The following is a 24,487-nucleotide window of genomic DNA, read 5'->3' on the forward strand; positions in this document are numbered from 1 at the left end:
CACGAACAACAAAAAAACAAAAACTTGAAAGCTATCTGAAGCTGCTAAACTCGCACTTCTAGAGATACCCTTTCAAACAAGGAAACAAAACATGTCGCGTGCCAAAAGAATCGCGATAAACCAGCTTGCAATCATTGGACAAATTTTGGGAAAATAATCCTTCGACAAGGGTCGGTTTTTCGTTATTGTCAACACAAACGATTACGTACTCGAATGCGAAAGGCAATTACGTAACACTCAGTATTATACACAACAAGCCAGAACAAACAGTAAACAAAGTAAATGAACTATTAATTAAAATGTACGAGAACAAGCACATCAACCAGGATACTTGTAAGTATCTTGATCCAATAAACATAAAATCCGTACCCCGCAGTGGTACTTATTGCCTAAAAATTCACAAACCTCCGCAAAAATCTAAAAGACACACCAGTCAAAACAAAATTTACCGAAGTAAAGAAATATAGAACAAACAAACCGAACCGCCAAACGGACTCACAACGTGACCAAAATTAATATACTTGCCTCGCTAATCGGAAAGCAAGACCACTAAAATGCATTAAAATAAATTTTCACAAACACAAACTAAGGAAAGAATCTACACTGCGACTGATGAGAAACCATACTCGGGTTTCGAAACGCAAGCGTCAAAGGGCGACTCTATCAACTTTTGTAACAACATAGGTCCGGCTGCGTCTCGCCATAAGCTTTCCCCACACAAACAAAACATTACCGTACACACTAATCCAAACTTCTCTACAAATATCCAAAGCGAAACAAACATTTCATTAACACAAACAATCGGATAAGAATGTAGGAACACATTTTCGAAACGAATCAAACACAAACTCGACACAAAAACATTTAGGATAGTTAGGGACGATTCAGAATTTACTTCCAGGGGGAGGGTGGAGGATTTTCTATTTTCTCGGTGATTTTTTTCCATGGCCCCCCCTAGTAAATTATAGAAAAAATCTATGGCCCCCCCCCCCTCATCTTTCCTGTTTTTTTTCCATGGCCCCCCCTAATATATACATGCATGCTTATACGGTACATTATAGACATATCTAGTCTAACAAGTTGCAGGAACTGTAGGGCCTAGTGGACATTAATCGATGATATAACAAATCATTTCAGGGTTATGTGACTATAAAAAGAATGATTTGCAGGGACTGCAAGTGGCACACTTTTGGAAAGGGTAGCAATAACATATCTGGTTGTAAATTTCTGAAGAAAAGTTAATTACTAAATATGAATACTTTTTTCGTTATGTCTCACTGATACATATGATGCACACAAAGACAAGCAAAGATGTCAGTTAGAAATGGTGAACAGAAAATCAGAGAAGCAGATAATTGGCAAAGTGATATATATCTTGAAGTTTAATGGTACATCTCATTTGCAGATATCCAGATATTTCTGGAAAGTGAGATGTACATGTACATGCACACGTTCAGCATACATTTTCATTTGATGATGCTGAATATTTGCAGACTCACGGTGAAAGTTTTAAACATTAGGAATTAAAATTGGTGAAAGCCAACTTGTTTTAATTTTCTCTTTTTTTCTAATTTGGTTGTCATAAAACCAAGTTGCTGCCACTGAAAGCAACAATGCTGAGGAATATTTTAGAACATTTCTTGAACAAAACACCTTATCCAAAACATGAATTCACATGTTATTCTGCTCATTCCATTAACAATCCAATGTTCATATTAAAATGCAGATAACCCTGTGTAAGTCAAAATTCACATTTTGTCAGCAGTATTTTTCAAAATTGACAGAGCATTCATATTTCAAATTTTTTTAACAAACTTTAATTTTAGAATAGTCATGATGCGCATGTTTTCAGATGACACGAAACAATACATGTTAATTTGTTTTTTTGCCTTTTCTGCCAGCCGCCACTGTGAAATCTTTGATTATACATATCAGAATGAATGGGACACAAAAGTATTAGCATCAATACACAATGTGTAAGCCTATCCACATTTCTCCTAGCCTCATACACACTGAGATCACTTCTTGGACTACAGCAAATTTCTTGTGTACACAATATTTCAACAATCCGACACCATAGCATTGGTGCAGTGCCACATGATCTTCTGGATGCACATACAGGATTATTGGAAAATCAACCCTTTTGTAAATTTTTCACCATATATTTTTGACAGTAATACATAATATTTTTATTTTCAACATTAAAACCTATTCGTTGAAAAGCACCTTGAAGATGAGACGGCCATAAATTTATTTTCAAAAAAGTTTATAGTAGATGTAAGCACTGTAAAAAGTTATGTAGAACATTTAAAAAATTTAGAAAGGGTAAAATTGAGGAGAATGAAACATAGAAAAAAGGAGCAGAAAAAAGAGTAGCAGTAGCAGTAGTTTACTCAAAGGATGAAGTGGGTGTATATTTGGGGTAAAAAACCTCAATTTTTGTATTTATGATAAAAATTAATTTAGGTCGAAAACTAGACAGTATTTTCTGAAATGTAATATTTCACTTGAAAGGATAGTATTAATGTAGAAAAAAACAACTATTTTACTTGGCATTATATTACCATGCCCTGCCCGTCGCATTTTGATTGGTCGAACTGAACCATGTGACTGACCACAAATACACAGTAATGGTTTGTTTACATGCTTGTGAATATGAATAATAAGATTAACAACTCAAAGTATCGTAACTTTACAGCTCAAACATAAATCATAATCGATCACAATATAATGGAGCACTTGCAGGTCAAGCTGAGATACTTTTTTTCTGAAAACATCTCCGCATTTGCCAATTTTTTTGCAGCGCGTGTGACAGTGCGTCGCGTATTGCTCAGTTTCTGGGGCCCAGTTGTCGTTCGCTCCTGAAATTTTCGGAAATTTTGACGGTTTTCTTGGGTTCGCTGATAATATAATGGAAATAACAGACTCCGCTCTGACCATTAACGTTTATTTGTGGGCGCGGGCTCGAGGAAAGCCAAATTAACGGGCTCGGCAAGCCTCCCCCGTTAATTTTTGGCTTTCCTCTCGCCCTTGCCCACAAATAAACGTTAATGGTCAGCGCGTCGCCCGTTATTTCTATATTATCCATCTTCATTTTAAAATTGTAGGGGTTTAAAGACCGACACTCTAATAATTGATTAAAATCATGATCAGCAAAATTAAATGCCTCTTATTCAAAATGCCTCTTATTAAAAATGTAAGAGCTTTATTGCCAAACAAAACCAATTGATAGTTGTTGTGTTATATAGCATTTAAAAAACATAATGTGAAATTTCAGAAAATTTGACCCAGCCGGAGTGGAGTTAAATTCGTTGGAAATTTTGAAATTGGGAGGCAAAAGAAGCCAAGAAATCAGGTGATTTGCATACATTTGCATAAATTAACACTTCTTTATCATGCAACTTTCAACTGCTTTACAAGCTACAAGGTAAACCCAACCTTAAAAAGACATTTGCTGTAATTTTTAGCATTTGTTCAATGTTCATCTCTGTGTATCAGCATTTGTTTGTTATTCTATCACTACATAGAACACCCAATGCTGTATTTAGCAACATACCAGTGTGAACATAAATGACCATTGTTATTGTTGATAAATGAATTCTAGTCTGGACTTGATCTGAGATCTCTTTTCAACAAAAACAACCCTGACTGTTCACTGTATGGTTTGTATTGACACGCTAAATACTGGACATTTCATAACGCTTCAGGGAGGAGAACAAGATACTGCAGTAGATGCATAAAACAAACCACTGTGAATATTACCGAATTTGGCAGCTAAAGGAGTTTAACTAAACATGTTGAGTTTATCTGTCACCCAGGTAGCGTCTACGGTGCTCTTTTGTAGAGATCAGAAATTCTGGGCAAATATTGAATTGATGTTTTTTTTCCTTGGCCCCCCCCCCTAAAAGATTGTGGTATTTTTGTCTGGCCCCCCCTAAATTTTCTTGGGAAAAATGGGTGGCCCCCCTGAAAATCCTCCACCCCCCCCCCCTGGAAGTAAATGCTGAATTGTCCCTAAATAGGTGGGGAGCCTGTTTCACATTTTTTACATCTCGCTATACTGTCTATGATTCTAAAAATAAAGTCATCTGCCACTTTTTCTGTATACGCGGTTTGGCAAAACTCATCTCTTCAATCGAAAGTCGGGCGATTTCATGGTTCTTTGGGGCACTTAAGTGTACGTCGAGCTTAAGGAATGTAGTTACATTCGCGATGTTTTATTCGAAAATTATTTATTCCTTCAAGGGCAAATGCACATAATTTATGCTGTTGGAAATACTGGCCGCTCATAAACAAGACAATAAACTCAATATAGGTGCATTTTTACTTATATTGTCAAAGTACCACCGACACCCACAAAAACCAAATGGTTCAGTCCAGGTATTTGCAACTCTGCCATCCGACTGGTCAACAGGAAATCAACCATAGGTGTCTTTTGGCACACGTATACGCCAGTCACCTAGGCGACGGTAATCTGCACCACTTATCACCATCGGGAAGGTACTCCTCCCCATATACCACTGGTGATCCCACCCTCAAGGCACTGCGTCATTCGACCAAGCATTGTTATTGTAATTTCCTGCATAAAATTAACAGCGAGGTCAACCGGTCAAACTCTCTCGGCATTTTCTCTCATGAGAAGATTTTGCCGGTCCACCTCGGCCATAATAACTGAACGCTCCCTAAATGGCCCCAAAATAAGCCCTTATTTTGGTATCAAATGATGAATAAATCATGATATCAAAGAGCAAAAGTGTGTACGTTTAGTACTGCTTGCTTTATCGCGCCGGACCCAGTGAGCTTATGAGCGACCCTGAGGAAATCGAAAAAACCATGACGTAATAGTACACAGTCAAGACGAAGCACATATCAAAAATAATGAGAATACATGTATGAATATTAATGAAAGAAGAGATTAAGAGAGAATTCGAATAATAAGAAAATAAAGTTACTTGCCAATGACTATTTTATTATTCGGGTTTTCTTCTTCTATTTTATTTTTCGCTTTTCTTTTTAATAGCTTGACTTTTTTGTTTTTAGAAAAGAACACTTAGTCATTTTCTATGTGTCCGTGTGTCTTTATGTCTTAGGATTAGCTACCTATGTGCGCCAAGCCATGTACCTAGCGACTCTTTACCCAAGTGTCACCATGACCTGCATTGATTCCAGGGTCTGTTCGCCCTCAACGGCCAACTATAGATACTGCTCGGGCATGACTAGTAGAGTACAGCCAAAGTGAATGTTTGTCTTTTCCTAGCTCGCAACACCAGGCAACTATTTCTCTTTCACAATCTCCGTAGCTGCAAAAATGATCGTCTATCAATGCATATCATAGAATACAACGGTGCGAACAAACCTTCAGTGCTTCTCATCCTATCATGCATCGAGCATCGTGTGACGAAGATGGCGCCGTTGATTTTGTTGGTCCGATATGTCCTTCGGAATGTCTTTTAATAATTAACTTGTGAGTGTGATCACGGTAGAAAAACACTGGGATCAACATGTGTCTGTGTGTCTGCTCCCATTACAGTCAGAGCATCCTGGCACCAGTGAGTATTAAAAGTTGTCGGCGCTATTTTGGATGAATGACACACGACCATGTACGTATTTATATCTTCTATATCAAAAAAATCGCGAAAATTTCCATTCTTTCTATACCTTCAGCAATCGCTTTACTGCCTTGTTCAAAAGTATACACATTTTCCAACCGTGATTCAACGCGTCGATTGTTAATTTTTCTTTCTTTTGAAAGGCATAACGTTACATCCGTGCACTTGCCACGCTTGTCAGTGAAATCGAGTGCTTTGAAATGATTTGTGAAGTGATAGAAGGGCGGAGTTGTACAGTTTGTTGCATGATTTTCCCAAGCCACTCATTGTAAAATTAATCCGCGACATTAGGCTTCTATATTATGGTTGACCTCTGGTTGGCCTTGTTGTTAATCATTAATAAACCATAAACAAGTAAGTGAGTGGCGGTTTCCAAAATCATGGTGTTTTTGTTGAAGTATGGTTTGGGCCTATCGTTATCAAATTGAATGGAGTTGGCAAATAATTGTGAAAATTCGAAAAAGACTTCACGTCCTCTCTCTCTCTCTCTCTCTCTCTCTCTCTCTCTCTCTCTCTCTCTCTCTCTCTCTCTCTCTCTCTCTCTCTCTCTCTCTCTCTCTCTCCCCAGATGCCCGATGATAATGTACAATGATGGAGGGAGTGATTGACAAAATCAACAGGTGGTAGATTAAATTCAAATGGTTAAAACAAGATGGCCACAAGTCGCACCCTTGTCATACCAATAATCATGATAGGACTTCTTGTCATTTGCGCTGTCTATTTGTTCAAGTCATCGTCGCGAAAAGGGATGATAGATTCGACAAAATCCAAAGAAATCGTGATGCCATGGAAACGACTGCCTTACGACGCCTCTTTCACTAAAGAGGTATCCAAGCTACGTCACAAGATGTCTACGCAGGGTACAAGTTGTTCTTGCATGACGCTGCAGACCATCGGCAATTTCTTTGGTCCGCTGGATGGTTCCTTGAAGGAAAGGCGGAAAATCGAACTACAAAAATGGAGTTACGATCAAGCCATCGTTGAGGAGCCCATGGTGTTCTGTCGAGCGTTGTCTCCTTTAAGCTACATTGGAGGAGGGATACACTTGGAACCACTGCGATCCATTCGTGTCGTCGGCATCAGTTTGCACAGTGTTTTAGACGACGTTTCAGAGGTCAGCAACAGCCACCATGAAATTACTATCACGTCCACTAAAAAGTTTGGTGTGTTGATGATTGAAAATGTAAACACGACTTACATCAGTTTCTATGGAAACGGAACTCACGAAATCAAGATGCTAGGGAACTGTAAAGTTGATTTTGTCAACGCAGTGCTGCAAAATCTGATTTACGTAAACACCTACTATGATATCAACATCCGGGACCTGTTAGAAGTGAAGTATTTCACTTACAATGTCAACATTGACGTGCACATCAGACGGCAGCCTCGTCCCAAAATTTATAACACGAATGTCATCGACGATATTACCAAGAAGGTAACGATAGTAACCAAGACTTTTGAAAGGTATAATTGTATTTTCAGGTTGATCGAAAGCGTTCATAAATTTTACCCCGGTATGACGATTCTTGTCGCAGATGATTCGGAAAACCCTCAAAATATTGATAACCCAAACGTTCAACAGTTCATAATGCCATTTTCCGAGGGCTGGTTTCCCGGGAGGAATTTACTGCTTAGTCAAGTGCGAACAAAATTCTTCCTCTGGGTAGATGATGACTACGTTTTCACAGAAAACACGATCCTTGAAAATTTCTTGGAAAAGCTTGAGGACCCAGCTGTCAATCTCGACATTGTGGGTGCGTTCTTCCAAAGTGAGGACGGCTACAAGCACATACAAACGAGATTTTATAAATCTATTGAACTAGACCCCGGAGACGAGGGTGGAGACTGCCTTCGCAGATTCGGGACCTCTCACCGGACGCTAGAAGAATACCCACAATGCATGGTAGTTGACATGGTGACAAATTTCTTCATGGCGAAAACATTGGCCGTTCGAGCTGTGGGATTCGACCCTTTCTTCAAAAGGATCGGTCACATGGAATTTTTCTTGGATGGGTTCGGGTCTCTCCGCGTCGCCACTTGCAAAGATGTATTCATCATTCATAAACGAGACAATGCAAACAACAAAAAGTATGTGTCCTTCAGGAACAGACAGAATGATGAAGGTGACCGAGAACGAAATATCCAACGAACCCTTTTTAAAAACAACCTTCAGTGTTTCAGAATTTAGATTTTCAGAAGAAGGGCAGTATCTCGATTGCTATTGCCTATATTTTGCTTCATTTCAGCAATAGAACTTCGTCTGATTGTACCTGTAAAGAGAAACAATTTCAGATAGCACATGTTTTTTCCTGGATATTAGCTTTCAAAGTGTGAAACGTTGAAAGTTGTGGCTGCAATTTTGGACAAAGGGACAAAGCAGTAGAGAAACTGACAGTGACAGACAGGCAGAGAGACTGAAGCAGATGGCGTTTGGCTGGGCAGAAAAAGTGTCGTGCAAAAGCCTACACAAGTTGCTCTGCTAGGAGTAGAAAGCAACTCAGTTTGTATCGCTCTTACCTTTTTATCTTCGCCTTTAAAAGCCCTATTTAATCATATCGTTGTCAACAGCTTCCTTAGATCACTCATGTGTCTCACACCAACTGTGACCCCAAACGTTTTCCCAAGTTTTGTGAGTATAATAACTTGGGGGCGCACTTACCTATTCCACACCAAATATTTTCTGTTTCAAGAAATGAAAATGATCAGACCATACAATAGTTTTGGTCAAAAAATAAATGCACATATCACATTGTGGATGAAAGGAACTGTCGTAAATCGTTATGTCAGTCCCGTTGAATGCTTCCTTTTCCGAGTCTGGCACAAGACCCCATTGCCAGTCCGTTCCTTCCTTGAACGATGATTTTGATCGGAGTCGGTGTGTGCATGGAGGGTGGGTTTGTAAAACTTCACGTTTGAGGATGTTCTCACAGGAAGAGGGTCGAAAAGATATATTTGTCTGATAAAAGACGAAAAATATAATTGTTCGTGTTTGATATGTATAGTTTTTACTCGAATACTCGTAACAGAGAACTTACACAGTCTTGAATAAATTCAAGCCGATTCAATTCATTGTGTAAGATGTGCATAATTTGATGACAAACTTTTATTTTGACTGTAGACTGTCCGACCTGTGCCGTCGTGCCCTTTGCCAGTCAGTGCGGCTCAAACGTTTCGCTGCTCTCGGCAGTCGCCCTCATGTCTTCGGCTCCGGGTTTTTAGTTCGTATCTACTCCTGCGTCCTTTTTTATTTCAGGCAAAGAAGAAGGCACGAGAGACTATCGACAGTCTCACTTCAATTACACGGAGAAGATAAAGACATAACTAGCGGTCTGTCCCTTCCTCCTCTTCCCATTCCTCATTCAAATAGCTCCTTCTTCGCCGAAGTTCTGTGGATCCAGACAAATGTTAACATTTTTACTTTGTTAAAGTCCCATTAGCTGTATTACTCGCATTTTTCTTCGATAATGGATTGAAATCAAAAGCAACGAATATGTAACTATGCTTGCCGAGGTATGACCATAGAATGGTTTTCAAACTTTGGTGACGAATGTGAAGCTCAGATTTGAACTATAGGCCTAACGAAATAATTTCTGACTTGTAAGTCAGGTACGTTCGCCTCGAGTGAGTACACAAAAGTGAACAATTAAGCTAATTACGGTTCCTCAAAGTACGCCAAGAGGGATTGTGATCAAATCCATCGTCAAGCATTGAAATAGTGACATTTTCTTAGATAACATGGCTTCAATATCGGGAATTAAAAACGTCTTTCCGAAGTTAGATCATTTTTTTAATGCAAATTGCAAAGAGAGACAACTACAACAAATGGATTCGAATATCGAAGATCGCAATTTATCGCTTTATGCATTTCAACCGTTGCCATATTCGTTTTTGCCGTACAAAGTTCAAAGAAGTTTGTCACAGTCTCTGTCAACAGGAGATTACGAAGGAAACGTGTATGATTGTGACGAGTCGCTTTCATATTTTAGAGATACAAAGCGTAAGAAAGGTTTTGAAGAACAATGAATTAATAGTATAAATAGTTACACAAATCGTGAACAATCAACTGTAGTATTTATTGTTGTGTTTAATACTATTCGGTATATTTTATATGAAATAAGGCCAACAGATAAGCTGTACCTAGGCCCACACACTGAACTTCTATAGCCCCGGGCCCGGTGCAGTGGCCCGACGACCCTACTTGTAATAGCGCCACTAGTGTCCATACTGTGGAGTTACTTTGCTAAGAGTGGACGGCTGGGAAAGCAAGAACCGGAAGTGGAAGTAGAACAGAGAAATATGGCGTCTATCAGACGTAAACAGTTTCGTCGACGGCGAAATTCTAGTGATTCTTCGTCAGATGAAGCCGCTTCTACATCGGATGTCAGGTAATTATAGTTCAAGGAGTCTTAAGGTTAACAAGTTTGCCGAGTTTGACGTTGGAGATCATCAGCTGGGCCAGCTGGGCCCACAGGTTATCGTAAAGTTGCTTGGATAGTCGTTCCGAGGCGGGCGGCCGCAGGTCGCCGTTTACTTGGAAAAAAAAGACGGCGACCTGCGGCCGCCCGCCTCGGAACGACTATCCAAGCAACTTTACGATAACCTGTTGCTGGGCCCAGTTACCCGACTCTCTGTGTATTTTGCGAGTGCAAGTCCAAAGGTGCTGCTGTCTCTGGTTAGACTTCTCACAGCCCCTCGCTCATTTGGGCTACACAGTGTGTACAATGTGTAGACTAGACTTTCCTCGGCAGCAGTTACTGGAATGTGGCCAACGATCTATGCATCTATGCAACAGCCTTCAACTAAAACGCAGTCTAAAGTGTATTTCTTCAATTTATTGTTTTGATGGAGACTTGGATGAAGCTAGAAACGTTTCTAGCACCGCCATTGGCTGCCGGGTCTCACCAACTCAGTTCCATGTTTTGGGGAAGATAGTGCTAATGAAGTTGAGAGTGATAGTTGAATTTCGTAATAGCTGTCACACAGATTGGCTGTAAACAGGTATTGCTAATTGATCTCATGAAGACATTATATTAACAACGGCAAGTCTAGCTGTACATTCATATGGCACCCCTCAAGCATGGAGGTAGGAAGAGATGCCTCAAGAAAATGAACTCCATGGATCTTCAATCAAGTAGTTTTGTTCAAAGTCGCAGTTATGTTGAAGTATAGCCTATTTTACTAATGATAAACTATTAGCATCTCTTGAAGTTGTTTGCCCCAAAAAGTTAAAATTGACAAGAGTCCTAATTATTTTACCAATGGTCCCATATTTTGAACTGTTTAGTTTCATTTTCCTCCAGAAAACCACACACACTCAAATCAGTTCCTACCGACTGACTGGTTTTATTGCTATATCTAAACAATACAGTGGAAGCTTGATGTGAAACAACACTATCATCTGTATGTTGTTCGCCACAACTTAACTGCAAGTACTGGTCCTGTAGTAAAATTTGATGCAAACAAACAAACACAAGTGAGATAGCATTTAGATCGATTTCATCATTCATTCTCACCTGGCTTTCGCGGTAAAAGTGATTGAGACAGTGCACCATTTGGTTCAATTCTTATTTGGTTCATCATTTAATGTGGACTGCTATAGGAGGTTCCACAAGAACATGAAACATAAAATGCCAAATTGAAATATTTGAAACAGCTGTGCTGAAATGTCTGGGGTCCAAGGGCCAAAACAACTTCGAGCCAGAAAATATGGGGCCAAAACGACTTGAACCAAAATGATCAGCACCCTGGTGGAAAGCTCGTTTAACTGCAAGCGATCGTGTCTGAATCTGTTTCATGTTTGTCCTGAGGCAACTGTACTTTTATGCATCCACCCTTGGAGTTTGCTATGGCTGCATACCCCTATCAGTCTGTTTGCTGTGATCCTCTCCCTCGGTTTATGTGATGTCAGGGAGTTTAGTCACAGTGAATGGTCAGGCTCACAGCAACCTTTGAGTTGGTCCCAGCATGGAGACTACCTCCATGAGTTCCTTCAACATGGTGCATGGGTCAGTCATTAGTCAGTGTTTTTGCTAAGGTTGGGAATATAGGTAAATGATTTGGGAACCCCGGTAACATTTCTGCTGTCCCCTAATCTGATTGCATGGGTATACCAAGGGGAACCTCGGTAAAATGACTGGGGAACCCCGGTAACATTTACCTGGGTACCGGCCTTACACAAAACACTGTTAGTGACACATTGCAAACACAAGTGGCTCACCAAAACTGTAATTCTGTCAAATTTATTCTCTCCAGGGCAATCTTAGAGGAAACAAGAGAGGCACAGAAATTCAGAGAGAGAGCTAGAGGTGTTAGGTAAGTAAGTGTGTGTATGTGGATGAAGACAGCTGTCCTTTTGGCTTCTTGCCAGTAATTTAACACTAATCCTAGCCCTAGTTAATCCGTTGGCCACTTTATTAATACAAAATGTTTTGCGTACCAACTTATCAAATTATAGCACAGTGATAGTGAGGACAAGAATATGCGTAGTCTTGCCTTCCAGACCTGGCCGCTTTGCTTAAATGCAAAATACATTGTAATCAAAGTAAAGACTTGCTGGTCAGTCTCGAGGCAACAGAGTGACGAGCGAAGTGTCATCACTTTGATCCTTGCCATGTCTGTCCCTACTGCCAGCATTGCACTTGACCTTGATTACTAAATCGTGTCAGCAAAGTGACAGGGTGTGGAAAGAGAGTCTAGATGGTTATATTGATAATGCCTGAGCAGAAGGTCAGGCCGGATGATTAATCGTGAACATCAGTCTGAGGGCAGGCAACAATCATAATCCTACTTTTGCTGTCTTGTTATTAATTTTATTACATTGAACAAACACTTCTGTGTCTGACCTACTAGGACATAGGCAGAGAGTTGCTGCTGTGATCAGTTCTGTTTCTGATCACAATTCTAAAAATTGCTTTCAAATATTTTCAAAAAACCAAGACAGCATTGATTATGGTCCATTCTACTTAGGTACCGTTTAAACGAGAAGTTACAGGACTGTGGGCACACAATAGGGGGATTACTGATGACACAGCCATTTGTATGCACTGGGTGGGAGTTTTTGAATTCTCATAACATCACTTTGACCGAATGATAAATTTGAATAATCATGATGTGCACTTTCATGATATATGCAAAGAGGGGTCAACTGGTAAACATATGCGCTCTCCAACAAAAAGCAGAACATTTTTTTCAGTCTATTTTCGACTTGTTCTCACTCATAAAAATTGGTTCCAATCCAAGCTGTTTTGTCTGCTTGCCACTCACGCATGAACATGTATAATGAGACCAACTGAAGAGAACTAGGTCCTGTGTTTGTGCAAGATGTAAGCAGACACATGAATAATGTGGGGAACCAAGATGTATTGCTGCACTGAAACAGCTTACTGATAGCAATTTTACTAAAAGGTCAAAACTTGAGATTTCTGTGATTTAATTTGTATTTCATGGAATTTCACCTTTTCATTGCTATTGGCTTACATTTCCTATGATTTAACTGAAAGCAATAGATACAATCAACACTGAGGTGGTGAAAGTGCAAAGAAAACAATGTCTTTCATATGGATATGTCCAGTTCTTTGGTAGACTCTCTCATAGTCCTCACTGCCCTACATAAGGAGCTCTTTTTTATCGGCATCCTCAATATCAAAGCAGAATGAATCGAGGTCATGAGATGGCCTGACACAGCTCTGTTGTGTAGGGTCCAAATTGTAAAGGCTCATCAATAGGACGGCCAATGAAGACTGTGAAAGAGTCTAATTTCTGGAGCTATGTATTGTAAATACACATTCATACCTGATTTATGGCTAATGATTTTTTTAGTACACATATCATGATGACATGTACCTACAGTATTGTGTCTGACACACAGTTTGTATTTCTCAACTGTCTTTCAGTGCTGTAGGGTTAGCATACGGCAAGAAGGTTTCCAAAGTAGCAGAGCTTACAACAGTAAGTAAACATTCAATTCTTGTCACTGAGGAGACAGCGCTGCAATCAGGCAGGCAAATGAGTGATCATCAAAGCCTTGAAATAGTGCTTGTGTAAACTGATCATAGATGTGCACTTTAAAGTTTTCATTTCAGTATTGAATCAAATATGACGTCAAAATAATCCTCTTGACCCTTTGACCACTTTGAATGCTAGAAATTTTAAGTGTTCTACTGAATTAAAGGGGAAGTTCACCAAGGATGATTTTTACATATGTGGTAGCTCTGTGGTCATTTACCCAGGAAAAACTATTTTCACCATTTATAACTTGCAAGATTTTTTACAAAAAACGATAAAAATAGTACAGGAAGTTGCCAAAGTAATTTGAATCATGGGGAAAAAAGCTCCAAGCTTGGAGCTTGCATAATGTGATATGGAAGGGACCATCTCCGGACGGGTATGGCCCCCACATTGTCCACTCACAGTAACACAGTAGTAAACAGCAACACAAAATCTGACAGTGGACATTATATTATATGTGAATCATCGTTTATGCAAGGATACTCAGTATAAACAAAAGTTATGTAAATACGCACAGCCTGGTTTAAGCATGGGTGAGTGGACAATGCCATACCCATGGGAAAATGGTCCCTTCCATATCATATTATGCAAGCTCCAAGCTTGGCGCTTTTTCCCATGATTCAAATTACATGGGCAACTTCCTGTACTATTTCTATCGGTTTTAGTAAAAAATCGCGCAAGTTATATATGGCAAAAATAGCTTTTCGGGGTAAGTGACCACAAAGCTAGCACATATGTAAAATCATCCTTGGTGAACTTCCCCTTTAATTGAGTGCTGGAAAATTCAAGCAACATTACACATATGTTCTCATTATCTTTGGTATGAGATGACATTTGCAATGGCAGACAAGGGGTCAAATCCATAGGAGTATCAGTTGTGAGGGATTTGTGGCTCCTAGCACAACATAATAAATACTTGATTCTTGACAAATTTACAGGAGAGTCTCCATTTATATATCAAAATGTTGAATAATGTAATCTATAGTACTGCGTTCTAGATATGGAAGGATTTGCACACTCTATTGTAGACAAAATCACTGAAAAGTGATAATGACAATCGTTCCCAAATGATGGCACTAGCATTGGCCATAAGTACTGAAATAAACTTGACTATACTATACTATACTACAATATACAGATCATTATGAGAACAATCTCTCCTCCTCCCCTCACTGTCCCTCCCTCAAAACCTGCCATGCAAGCATTCTCTTCCTTACATGTATCATTGCCAATGATATGAACTGCAAAGAAGATGGCAGGTGGGGTACAGCAAAACACTCTGAATTAGCTGCATTTTTTTTAGCAAAATCGAAATTTATGGGTTCATACTAAACTTAGATAGCAAGGCACTTACATAGGGAAATGTTTGAATAAGCTGCATTTCAAATTAGGGAACTTGAACTCTAAAGGTACATGTTAATTAGCTAAATTGGCATGCTGGCGAAAAGGACATGTTTTACAGTACAATTTAAACGTGATTCGTTTTCCACAGAATCTCTAAATTAGCTATAATCCATGGAGAAACTTCGCTATTTCTTTAGCGCTGTGTACATGTATGTAACATTTATTCTCCACGCATACAATAGCATAAGCTCCCTGTACAGGCGCTCAAGACAGAAGAAGTTGGTATGATGTGATTGTCACAGGCTGAACACGTCATGGTGAAAGCTCCTCCTTGTTACTTGTAATCTACACGTATGAGGAAAATGACTAATTGTAATTGATGTTTGTATATCTCTTTGTATTTCAGAATGATCCGTTTAAGTTAGAGACTGGAGGACTTGTTGACATGAGTAAAGTCAAAGACAGGAATAGGGACAGGTAATTCAGAGATACAATGTGTCACTACTTTGTCATGTCGTGTGTGTGACATGACCCTTTTCATAGAGAAGGGTTTGGTATGACGTCTTTTCTCCCAAGACTGTTGTGTAACGTTCTTCGAACATTTCTCAAGAAGACACTGATAACACTCTGTTGCTGTAGGAGTATATAGAAAGTGTTGAGTAGAAATGGAAGTACAAGCAATATGACATGGACCACGGTACAAACAAACCTACATGTACATATGTAAATGCATGTAGAAATGTGTGTATTTCCATACATACGCAATCCCGTATAGAAATGTGTGTATCTGCATAAGCCTTTGTACACATGGGTTTGTTTGTACCACCATCACATGATCTGTTGGGTGTACTGAGTCTGTTTAACTCATGGCGCCCTGTTTATTCCGGAGTAGAACCATTGATGCCATATGTCTGTGGAATGTTTTTAAGATGTGATCTTGGAAGTTGATAGATAGTGTATGGTAGTCTTGGTAGGTACATGTACCTTAGGGCTTGTTTACTGAACATGGAGTAATTGGTTTTGAGCAGGTAATAGGCAGTACGGTACTTGAGGATGAGTATACAGCAAAATTGATTGCAACTTTTGCGTTTCACTAAAGTCGATTTAATTTACGGAAAGGTGCTTTTCTCATATGTTTGCAATGCAAATGAAGAATTCCACTGTTTAATTCTGTCCTATTGCTGTAAAAAGTGTCTCTTTTGGTGAAAATCATGGACTTAGTCAAAGTTAAAGAGCAGTACACTTAGACATGCATCCCTGTTTTTGGACACAAACTGCCCCATAGTCGCAATGAGTTGGATCAAAAAGAGGGTGTCTATTTCTAGTATGAAACACAAAGAAAGAGGACCCAGGAAGTACAGGAACAGACAAGATTACAGACACAAGGTTTGCAGTATCTATGACAAGATACAGTTTCTTTATGTTATCTGATGTCTCAAGGTATTCTGTTCCTATTTTGTTTTAGATCTCAGGAAGACCAGGACAGAGATGTTGTTGACATGGGAAGTACATTTGCCGCAGAAACTAACAGACGAGACGAAGATGCAGACATGTATGTAGCATGTCGTTACGTTGTCTATTTGTCCTTTTCAATAACCATTTGATTAGGCTATGACCCATTGCTCTTGCAATGGGAAAGGCTTTTCTTTACTGTTCACCAAGCAACTTGATAAATTTGTTTTAATTTTATGGAATATTATTTCACTTCCATGAAGGGCCCAAACAAATAGTATAATCACTGAGGTTATAATGTAACTTTTGATCTTGTAAAGTTTATGTGGTAAATTTATTCTGCTTGAAATACTAAGTTATTCTGGATGTTGAAAAATAAGGGTACAAAATGTGTGATATGAATATGTGTACATGACAACAGAATAAGTTCAATCCATCAATGTCAATTTTGAACTTTTCCCAGCGAGGAACACAAAAAAAAGAAACAGTTGCCATTTTAATCAGCTTTGTCTCAGCCCATTTTTTAGGCGGTCAAATAAAGTAGAATTGTGTGCATTCGTGGATATTGACTTTGAAGTGTCAAGATAACTGATGATTGAATGTATTTCATGTTTCAGGATGAAGTACATTGAAGAGCAGATGGCAAAGAAACAAGGAAAACAGCTGACCAAGGAGGAAGCAAAAAAGTAAACTTCTTATTTTGTTTTCTTCAATGTTCACATTTACACCTCTTAACATCAAACCAGACTATAACCTTTATATAGTGTTTACGAAGTTGGACCTCTGTACTAGTAATTTGGGGTGGATGAGTCAACTGATGCAGTTTCAAGTTATGAAAGAAATTTCACTCAAATTTGAGCTCTCAGAACTGTATGTTTGTCAGGTAATATTCCATGACATTACCTGACCTAAAGAAAAGTGTTTTCAGAAAGGAATTTTTTTCAGGATTGTGGATATTGCAATTGCAAAAAATGTTGAAGGAAAATTGAGAGAGATTATGAGAAGCGAGTCTGAAGACTTATTGATCATGATCCTCGACTTGATTATACTCTTCAAATAATCATAAAGGAACAAGTGTTGCAACTTGTCAAAATGGTTTCATGTATTTTAGGGGTACAGTAAACTCGTTACCGTGAAGTGTGTTGAAATACACAGTACAAGCATTGTCAAAACAATTCATCGATGTAGAATATGCAGTGCTACTGCTGACTTGTAGATTCTAGTCCATTGCCAACAAAAACTTTAGACATACAGCAGTATCATACAGGCCACATTAATAAGTTGAAGTCTAGGCATTTCAGTGTGATTTTTAGAGCAGAACCTGAAAATATATTTTATAGACTGAACAATATATACCTGAAATATCATCAAAAGTAACAGCTGATGGAGTTTTAAGAAGGCTAAAAAGTAATTTCAATAGAAATCTAACATGAAATACCTCCAGCTACATTTCTGATTTGCTTCTTCTTCTAAACATTCAGAGGTAAGACAGGACAAGATCTCTTGTATGAGCTACCAGATAGGTTGAAAAAAGCAGCTTCATCGACAAGGTCAGAAGAAATGTTATCCAATCAGATGTTGTCTGGTATCCCTGAAGTGGATCTTGGCATAGAGTAAGTACGGTAGAGGGCGCTGTCTACCCGCACTCAATATGACTTTGCATTGTATCTTGATTTTGGATATAAGCTCAGTAACCATGTACATTCAATTATTGTACCCTAGTCTTGGTAGTTTTGCCAAAAATGTGGTAAAGCATTAATTTATAGCAGCAGTATATAAAGGCCGTACAACAGGAAACATTTTAACTAGAGTGCCAGGACTGTGAGTATGACTATGTCAATCTGACCTTCCATAACCTGATACACAATTGATCAGCATGCACACACCGTCGATCAGCATCATACAACGACAGCCTCAGCTCAGAGACTCACTACATTATGACAGATCTTGATCACTTGCTCTGTAATGCTTGTATGCTGTGTGCAAAAATATTCTGTAACAACATCATTCCTTTTTTGTGTCATCTTCAGTGCAAAGATACGGAACATTGAAGCCACAGAAGATGCCAAACAGAAACTCTTAGTCGACAGAATGAAACAAAAGAATGAAACATCGTTTGCTCCAGCCAATATGGCTGTCAACTATGTCCAGCACTCAAGATGTAGGTTGTTTTAAATTTCATACTGCTATGTTTTATTCATATTTTAATCCAGTGCATGCAGAATTTAGATCTCTGCTATTCTGAGCCACAAGATCTCAATCTTCACAAAGTGTACTTTTGAATCCATCTCATTGTATTTGTATTTGCTCCAGGTCTAACCCTTTCACCACAATGTTTCTACACAAACTTACCGAATTCGATTGGGAATTGGACCTTGTAAATTGTACAGGAGAATTGGGATTGGGTTGGGGATACAATGACTGCAGTGGAACTTAGAGAGATGTAAATCATGTCTGTACAAACTGCTGTTAGAATGGATATTGCATCATGAGGGAAAAAACCATCATCTTAATTCATCTCATCTGTCTGTAAAGAATGAAAGTCAGTTTGAATTCTCAGTGCTGTGACAGAGAGCTCTTCTTGATCAGGGAACTTGAAAACGATCAATATGAAATGATTTAGAATTCATTTACTGTCTGTGCGGGTGGATTAGTTGCTAACTCTTATTTCAGATCTATTTATTTGTATTTAAATTTATCTCTCCAATTTACTCTTTGTATTGTTTACGTCTCAGATATTGTCCTTAGTTGTTTGCAGTAATCTTTGTAACATTTTAGCCTGTACACCCCCAAAGTCCATATCAACCTGTCCACACTCAGCCTTTGTAACAATGGGTTTGGGCAAACCATATTGGTGAAATGGTTATATAGATACAATCGTTATGAGTGACTCTCATCAAAAAAACCTCTAAAGAAGTTTCTTGGTTGGTGCAGTCTGAGCCTTGATTGCACTTTGATTATCCCTTTCAGTGCCATGGTTTATCCCCAATCCTTTTGTTACATGTGGCAACATTGATCCTCTACACAGAGAAATGGGAGTGAAATGGTTAAATTCATGATTTTCTCATTGCATTTATTGTCAGATTTACGAGAAGACACACACGTACCGAAGCACAGGAAAGAAGAACCAGCTCCGAAACCACGGCCGGTTGTCGTAGGGGATGCTGAAAAACCACGTAAGTTATCCAGATATTGTGGGAACCATCAGTAGAATAGATGGATTTCCAGAGGTCAGAAGTGACCAATACGGCTTTGTACTGGAATATACCTTATATCTTTTCCTGCCAAGTCCATATTTCACCACCAGGTCAAGATGGTTAAAATTAATGAAACACAACATATTCCATATGATGTATTTTAACATAATACTGTACATTTGAAGGCTGTTGAAAACATAATACTGTAAAGTTGATTTTTTTGGACAAAAGATGCTATAACATACCAAGCCAAGTGGCTGAAAATACGTCATGTTTTGGCTCAATACTGCTATTTACTGACTTGGCTGATGGGTAAGTGATACAGTTATTACTGTCTGGCAGGAAAAGGGTTATATCTGTGTGTCATTTCACTTTGTGTGTTTAATTACAGTGAAAGCTTGTGACCTCATTCATGACTATCTGTCAAAACAATCTCACAAACACAGAACAACAACATTTAAATAGATCAAATGTAAAAATTACCAGTATGTGTAACCTACTGATAGTAATCATAGACTTATATCAAAATATTGATATACATAATGCAAAAAGAACACATATTTGGATTGATATAATTAAGTAAGAATTTATGTGATAAGGTTATGTTCGTCTTTGATCATTTACGTTCGTAAAGTCATTGAATCTAAACAATTTAAACATTTACCTATCAATGATCTGTAATCTACTTTGACTTAAAACACTATCCAGCTATCCTAAAGACTGACTTTATCTAGCCAAACAGGTTCTAACAATGTCAGTAATATATTTACAATTATTATTTGCTGTTTTTTCTTTTCCTTTGTATGTTTATTTTGCCCACAGAGTGGACAAGTGAGTTCAATAGTCACAAATATTTTGTGTTAACTGTAGTCATTTAATTTTTACATTCACTGTGTGGCTTGGCAAAAACATTCCAGATCACAATCCACTTTTGACACTGAATAAATCATTGCCACATGAAATGCTGAATCTGAGTTGCACAACTTTATGCTTTGCAACACTCTCGCTTTTTTTTTTCTGCTGGTCAATTTTGCTGTAAATTTTGATGATTTTTTCACTTGAATTTTTGTTTTTAATGTCAATTGCAATTTCTAATTCTACTCCTCAAAGTATATTGAGATACTCAGTATTCAGCTTGTTACCTCAGCCTGTACAGACTGCTTGTTATCATTGACAAGTGAATTCTTGTCGTGACCAAAATTCAAATTCAAACAATTAAAGTGCATTTTACACACAAAGCTGCTTTGTTGGCATGCTAAATAGGATGTATTTTGGCATAACTTTTTGGAGTAGAACGAGAACTTGCAATTCGCATACAAAACAGAAAATGAAAAAAATCATCAAAACTTACAGCCAATAGCCCTTTAATATGTGGAATGTGAAGAAAGAAGCAACCTAAACTAAAAGATCTGTCACTGGAGGCAATCCTTTTCTGTAAAGTTTGTACTTGATATTTGTGCTTCAGCAATGGAGCGCCCTCTAAAGACAGACTTTAACAAGAAACCATGAAATGCAATGTAACATGCTATGGTCATGTCTCCAAATTGATCATACAATTGAGAACATGGGAAAAACCAAAGAAAATTCATTTAAAATAACAAAACTCTCTGTTTGATATACGCTTAGTGTACAATACAAAATTAGGTTGCTTTATTTTTTAATTCATCTCCTGGAAGTGGTATAACTATTGTTTTCTGTGGTTGTTCAACCAATACCTTTAAAAAGGGGTTTGAGAGGTGTAAATGGTTTGTATAGGCAATCATATTCATAGGCAAGGGGTGAAAATATCCATGTTTGCTCTGAATGCATGCTGTAATACTTTGTAAGAACAAAATATCAAACACCTGTAACAGGTTAATCGCAAATTATTAAAACTCTATGCAATTTATGTCTGCAATATTGCAATCAATGCATATCATAGCTTGCATGAAGAAGGCTGTTTGCAGCTTGACTGAAATATCAGTCTTATTCTTCAAAGTCTGAAGCTTTGGCAATCGTGAGTTTATCAACCGACAGTTTTGGAGTTTTCAGTATGACTGTACAGGCTCAGCTTACATGTAGAGTTTCATCCAGGATACTTCCTTCAGTAATTGTGAATGATTTGGGACTATGTAGGGGGTTTTAAAACTATTTCTTTCATTGATATCTATTTAGACTTTTAGCCCTCCCTGCTGTGATGCAGCTACATGTACTGATAGGTTGATTGTATGTGATTCTTTGACTCTGAATTTCCTCTCTGAAACTGCTGGTCAGGAACCTTTCATATTTCCTTTGCGAGTCCCTAGGAATGGCCTGACTCAGATTAATTCAAATAACCAGGAAATTTTGCTTGAAAATTTTTAGGCAGATTTTTTTCATGTTCTCTTTGTCAATTTTTTTTTGTCTGATAACATTTTTCTCTGATAAATTTCCAATCTAATATGTAGCTGCTTACAGAGGCCTTATTAATATTAGCATATCTTTTGCATTTGTAAATATGTCAGAAATTTTTGCTCAATATTTTCATCGAAATTGTCTTCTCTCAAATTTCTCATCCTGTGAATTTAGTCAGTCTCTTCATAAGGATGACATTAATCAGGTTTGTTTATATTGTAGTGAAAATTGCGTATGAAAATTTTTAATGCCAGTTTGCCCATCGATGATTAAAAGTTTGTATTCATTGAAATAGATTTGAAATTAGCATGCCACTTTATTCTAGTATGCTTGCAAAAAAATACAATAAGAGAACTAACCTGTGTCTTCTATATGCTCATTCTGAGCATATAGAAGTAATGCCTGTGAAAGGTTCCTGAGGATCAGACCTCATAATGTTCACCCAGCAAAGTGTCACAAGGTAGTATCTGTAACTATTGAAAAGCTTACATTTTTATCCGGGATAGCACAGTCTGTCAGAAGAGAATTCCATAATAAGTATAATATTACCATGCCCTCTCCATTGCATTTTAATTGGTCGAGCTGAACCACGTGACTGCCCACAAATATAGAAATAACGGACGACGCGCTGACCATTAACGTTTATTTATGGGCAAGAGGAAAGCCAAAAATTAACAGGCGAGGCTTGCAGCCCGTTAATTTGTCTTTCCTCTCGCCCGCGCCCATAGATAAATGTTAATGGTCAGCGCGAAGTCTGTTATTTCAATTATATTATCAACGAACCCCGAAAAACCGTCAAAATTTACAAAAATTTCCCGTGCGAATGACAACAGGGCCCCAGAACCTGTCAGTGATTAGTCAGTGATTCATATTCACAGGCATGAAAACAAACCATAAATGCATTTGTGGGCAGTCACGTAGTTCAGTTTTTCCAATTAAAACACAATGGATAGGGCATGGTAATATAATACACAGTAATGGTTTGTTTTCATGCCCGTGAAGAGAATTCTATAATAAGTATAATATTACCATGCCCTCTCCATTGCATTTTAATTGGTCGAGCTGAACCACGTGACTGCCCACTCATACACAGTAATGGTTTGTTTTCATGCCCGTGAATATGAATAATATTGTAAACATATTAACTTAACAGCTAAGACGAAAATTGTGATTTGTACAAAGATCATAATCAACCACAAAATAAAATGGAGCATTTGTCGGCCAAGTTTAGATGCCTTTTTTCAAAAACACCTCCGGATTTGCAAAATTTTTGCAGCGTGCACCACTCACTGACAGGTTCTGGGGCCCGTTGTCATTCGCAAGGGAAATTTTCGTAAATTTTGACAGTTTTTCGCGTTTCATTTATAATATAATGGAAATAACAGACTCCTCGCTGACCATTAACGTTTATTTATGGGTGCGGGCGAGAGGAAAGCCAAATTAGCTCGGCAAGCCTCACTCGTTAATTTTTGGCTTTCCTCTCACCCTAGGCCATAAATAAACGTTAATGGTCAGTGCGTCGTCCGTTATTTCTGTAACAAAGTCAGGGAACATGCCATATACCGGGGTAGTTATTTTTGGTCGAGAATTACAAAATTGTACTAGTTATATTGCTTCTGGCAGCCAATTTGGACCAGCAAGTGTATCACACAGTAATCATGAAGTGGCCTGTTTGTGTGTTAATCTATCGTGTTACCAGTCCTGCTTCATTGAATGACAGGAAGAGCATTGCTTGCCAAATTAGCAGGGATGCAGCACTGCAGCATCTTTGATGAAACACTGCATGTGTGCTGTGTTCACTGAATCAGCAAATTTAGCTTTGATATGTGTCACATTCTATAAGGAAAAAGAAATTGGTTTTGTCATGTATTTCATAATCAGAAAGCCGTAAGCTGTTTTACCAGCATGCATTTACTTCATTACAATCTTTACCATTACTGAAGTTGAATATATTTGCATCTCATCACATTACAATTAATTTTCCATCTGTTTCTATTTTCATCTACAGGTCCAATGTCTCCACCCAAAAAGAGACCACGCAAAGAAGAAAAAGCCACAGACGATTTCCACTATGAAAGATTCAAAAAAGCTCTCAGAAGATACTAAACTTTCCTTAAAAACTTTTACAGAATGTTTTCAGTTTTAGTCAGTCTTTGTTAGTGTATTTCCTTCACGATTATTGTCATTGTATATACAATAAAACATGTATTAAATCATGTCCCACTACTTTGGTTGTCTTAACTATTCAGGACTATAAAATGAAGATTATCTCATGAACTTGTTTATACAATAATTTATATTCATGTAATGTACATATTCCTAAAACATAGGCACATCAAATGGAAATAACACAGGTACGTGAGAAAGTCTTCTAGGGTGATTGATGATCAGGTAACATTAATATTTATAGAACATAAAGTGTTTTATGATAACCACAGAAGTGTTCGAAATCCACTGAAGTGATTGCTTTGCCTTCAAGCAATTTCATAATTCTGCCTCACGGCC

At 38.1% G+C, this 24,487-nt stretch overlaps 2 protein-coding genes across 3 annotated transcripts; both read left to right on the forward strand.

Moving 5' to 3' along the window:
- The first annotated feature begins 5,291 nt into the window (after positions 1 to 5,291).
- LOC139152699 (beta-1,4 N-acetylgalactosaminyltransferase 1-like) lies at positions 5,292 to 8,674 on the forward strand. 2 transcript variants are annotated; one of them, XM_070725993.1, is made up of 2 exons: positions 5,292 to 5,600; positions 6,178 to 8,674. In XM_070725993.1, the coding sequence occupies exon 2, from the start codon at positions 6,262 to 6,264 to the stop codon at positions 7,795 to 7,797; it is 1,536 nt and encodes a 511-aa protein (XP_070582094.1). In that variant the 5' UTR covers positions 5,292 to 5,600; positions 6,178 to 6,261; the 3' UTR covers positions 7,798 to 8,674. The 2 variants fall into 2 exon arrangements, with proteins under 2 accessions (XP_070582094.1, XP_070582095.1); XM_070725994.1 differs by having other exon boundaries at positions 5,292 to 5,549.
- A 1,123-nt stretch (positions 8,675 to 9,797) lies between these two features.
- LOC139152701 (splicing factor C9orf78-like) lies at positions 9,798 to 24,208 on the forward strand. Its single transcript, XM_070725996.1, has 10 exons — positions 9,798 to 9,994; positions 11,862 to 11,921; positions 13,502 to 13,556; positions 15,367 to 15,437; positions 16,426 to 16,512; positions 17,030 to 17,098; positions 17,894 to 18,025; positions 18,443 to 18,573; positions 19,496 to 19,588; positions 23,991 to 24,208. Exons 1-10 carry the CDS (start codon positions 9,906 to 9,908, stop codon positions 24,086 to 24,088), a joined length of 885 nt encoding a protein of 294 aa, XP_070582097.1. The 5' UTR covers positions 9,798 to 9,905; the 3' UTR covers positions 24,089 to 24,208.
- Positions 24,209 to 24,487: the final 279 nt, after the last annotated feature.

This window comes from Ptychodera flava, chromosome 16 (genome assembly GCF_041260155.1).
Source record: "Ptychodera flava strain L36383 chromosome 16, AS_Pfla_20210202, whole genome shotgun sequence".
NCBI lineage: Eukaryota > Metazoa > Hemichordata > Enteropneusta > Ptychoderidae > Ptychodera > Ptychodera flava.

Coding starts and splice junctions, on each gene's coding strand:
- LOC139152699 (XM_070725993.1), top strand. CDS start 6,262: ATGGCCACAAGTCGCACCCTTGTCATACCAATAATCATGATAGGACTT.
- LOC139152701 (XM_070725996.1), top strand. CDS start 9,906: ATGGCGTCTATCAGACGTAAACAGTTTCGTCGACGGCGAAATTCTAGT. Junction 11,922..13,501: donor GAGAGAGCTAGAGGTGTTAG/GTAAGTAAGTGT, acceptor ACTGTCTTTCAG/TGCTGTAGGGTTAGCATACG. Junction 17,099..17,893: donor ACCAAGGAGGAAGCAAAAAA/GTAAACTTCTTA, acceptor CTAAACATTCAG/AGGTAAGACAGGACAAGATC.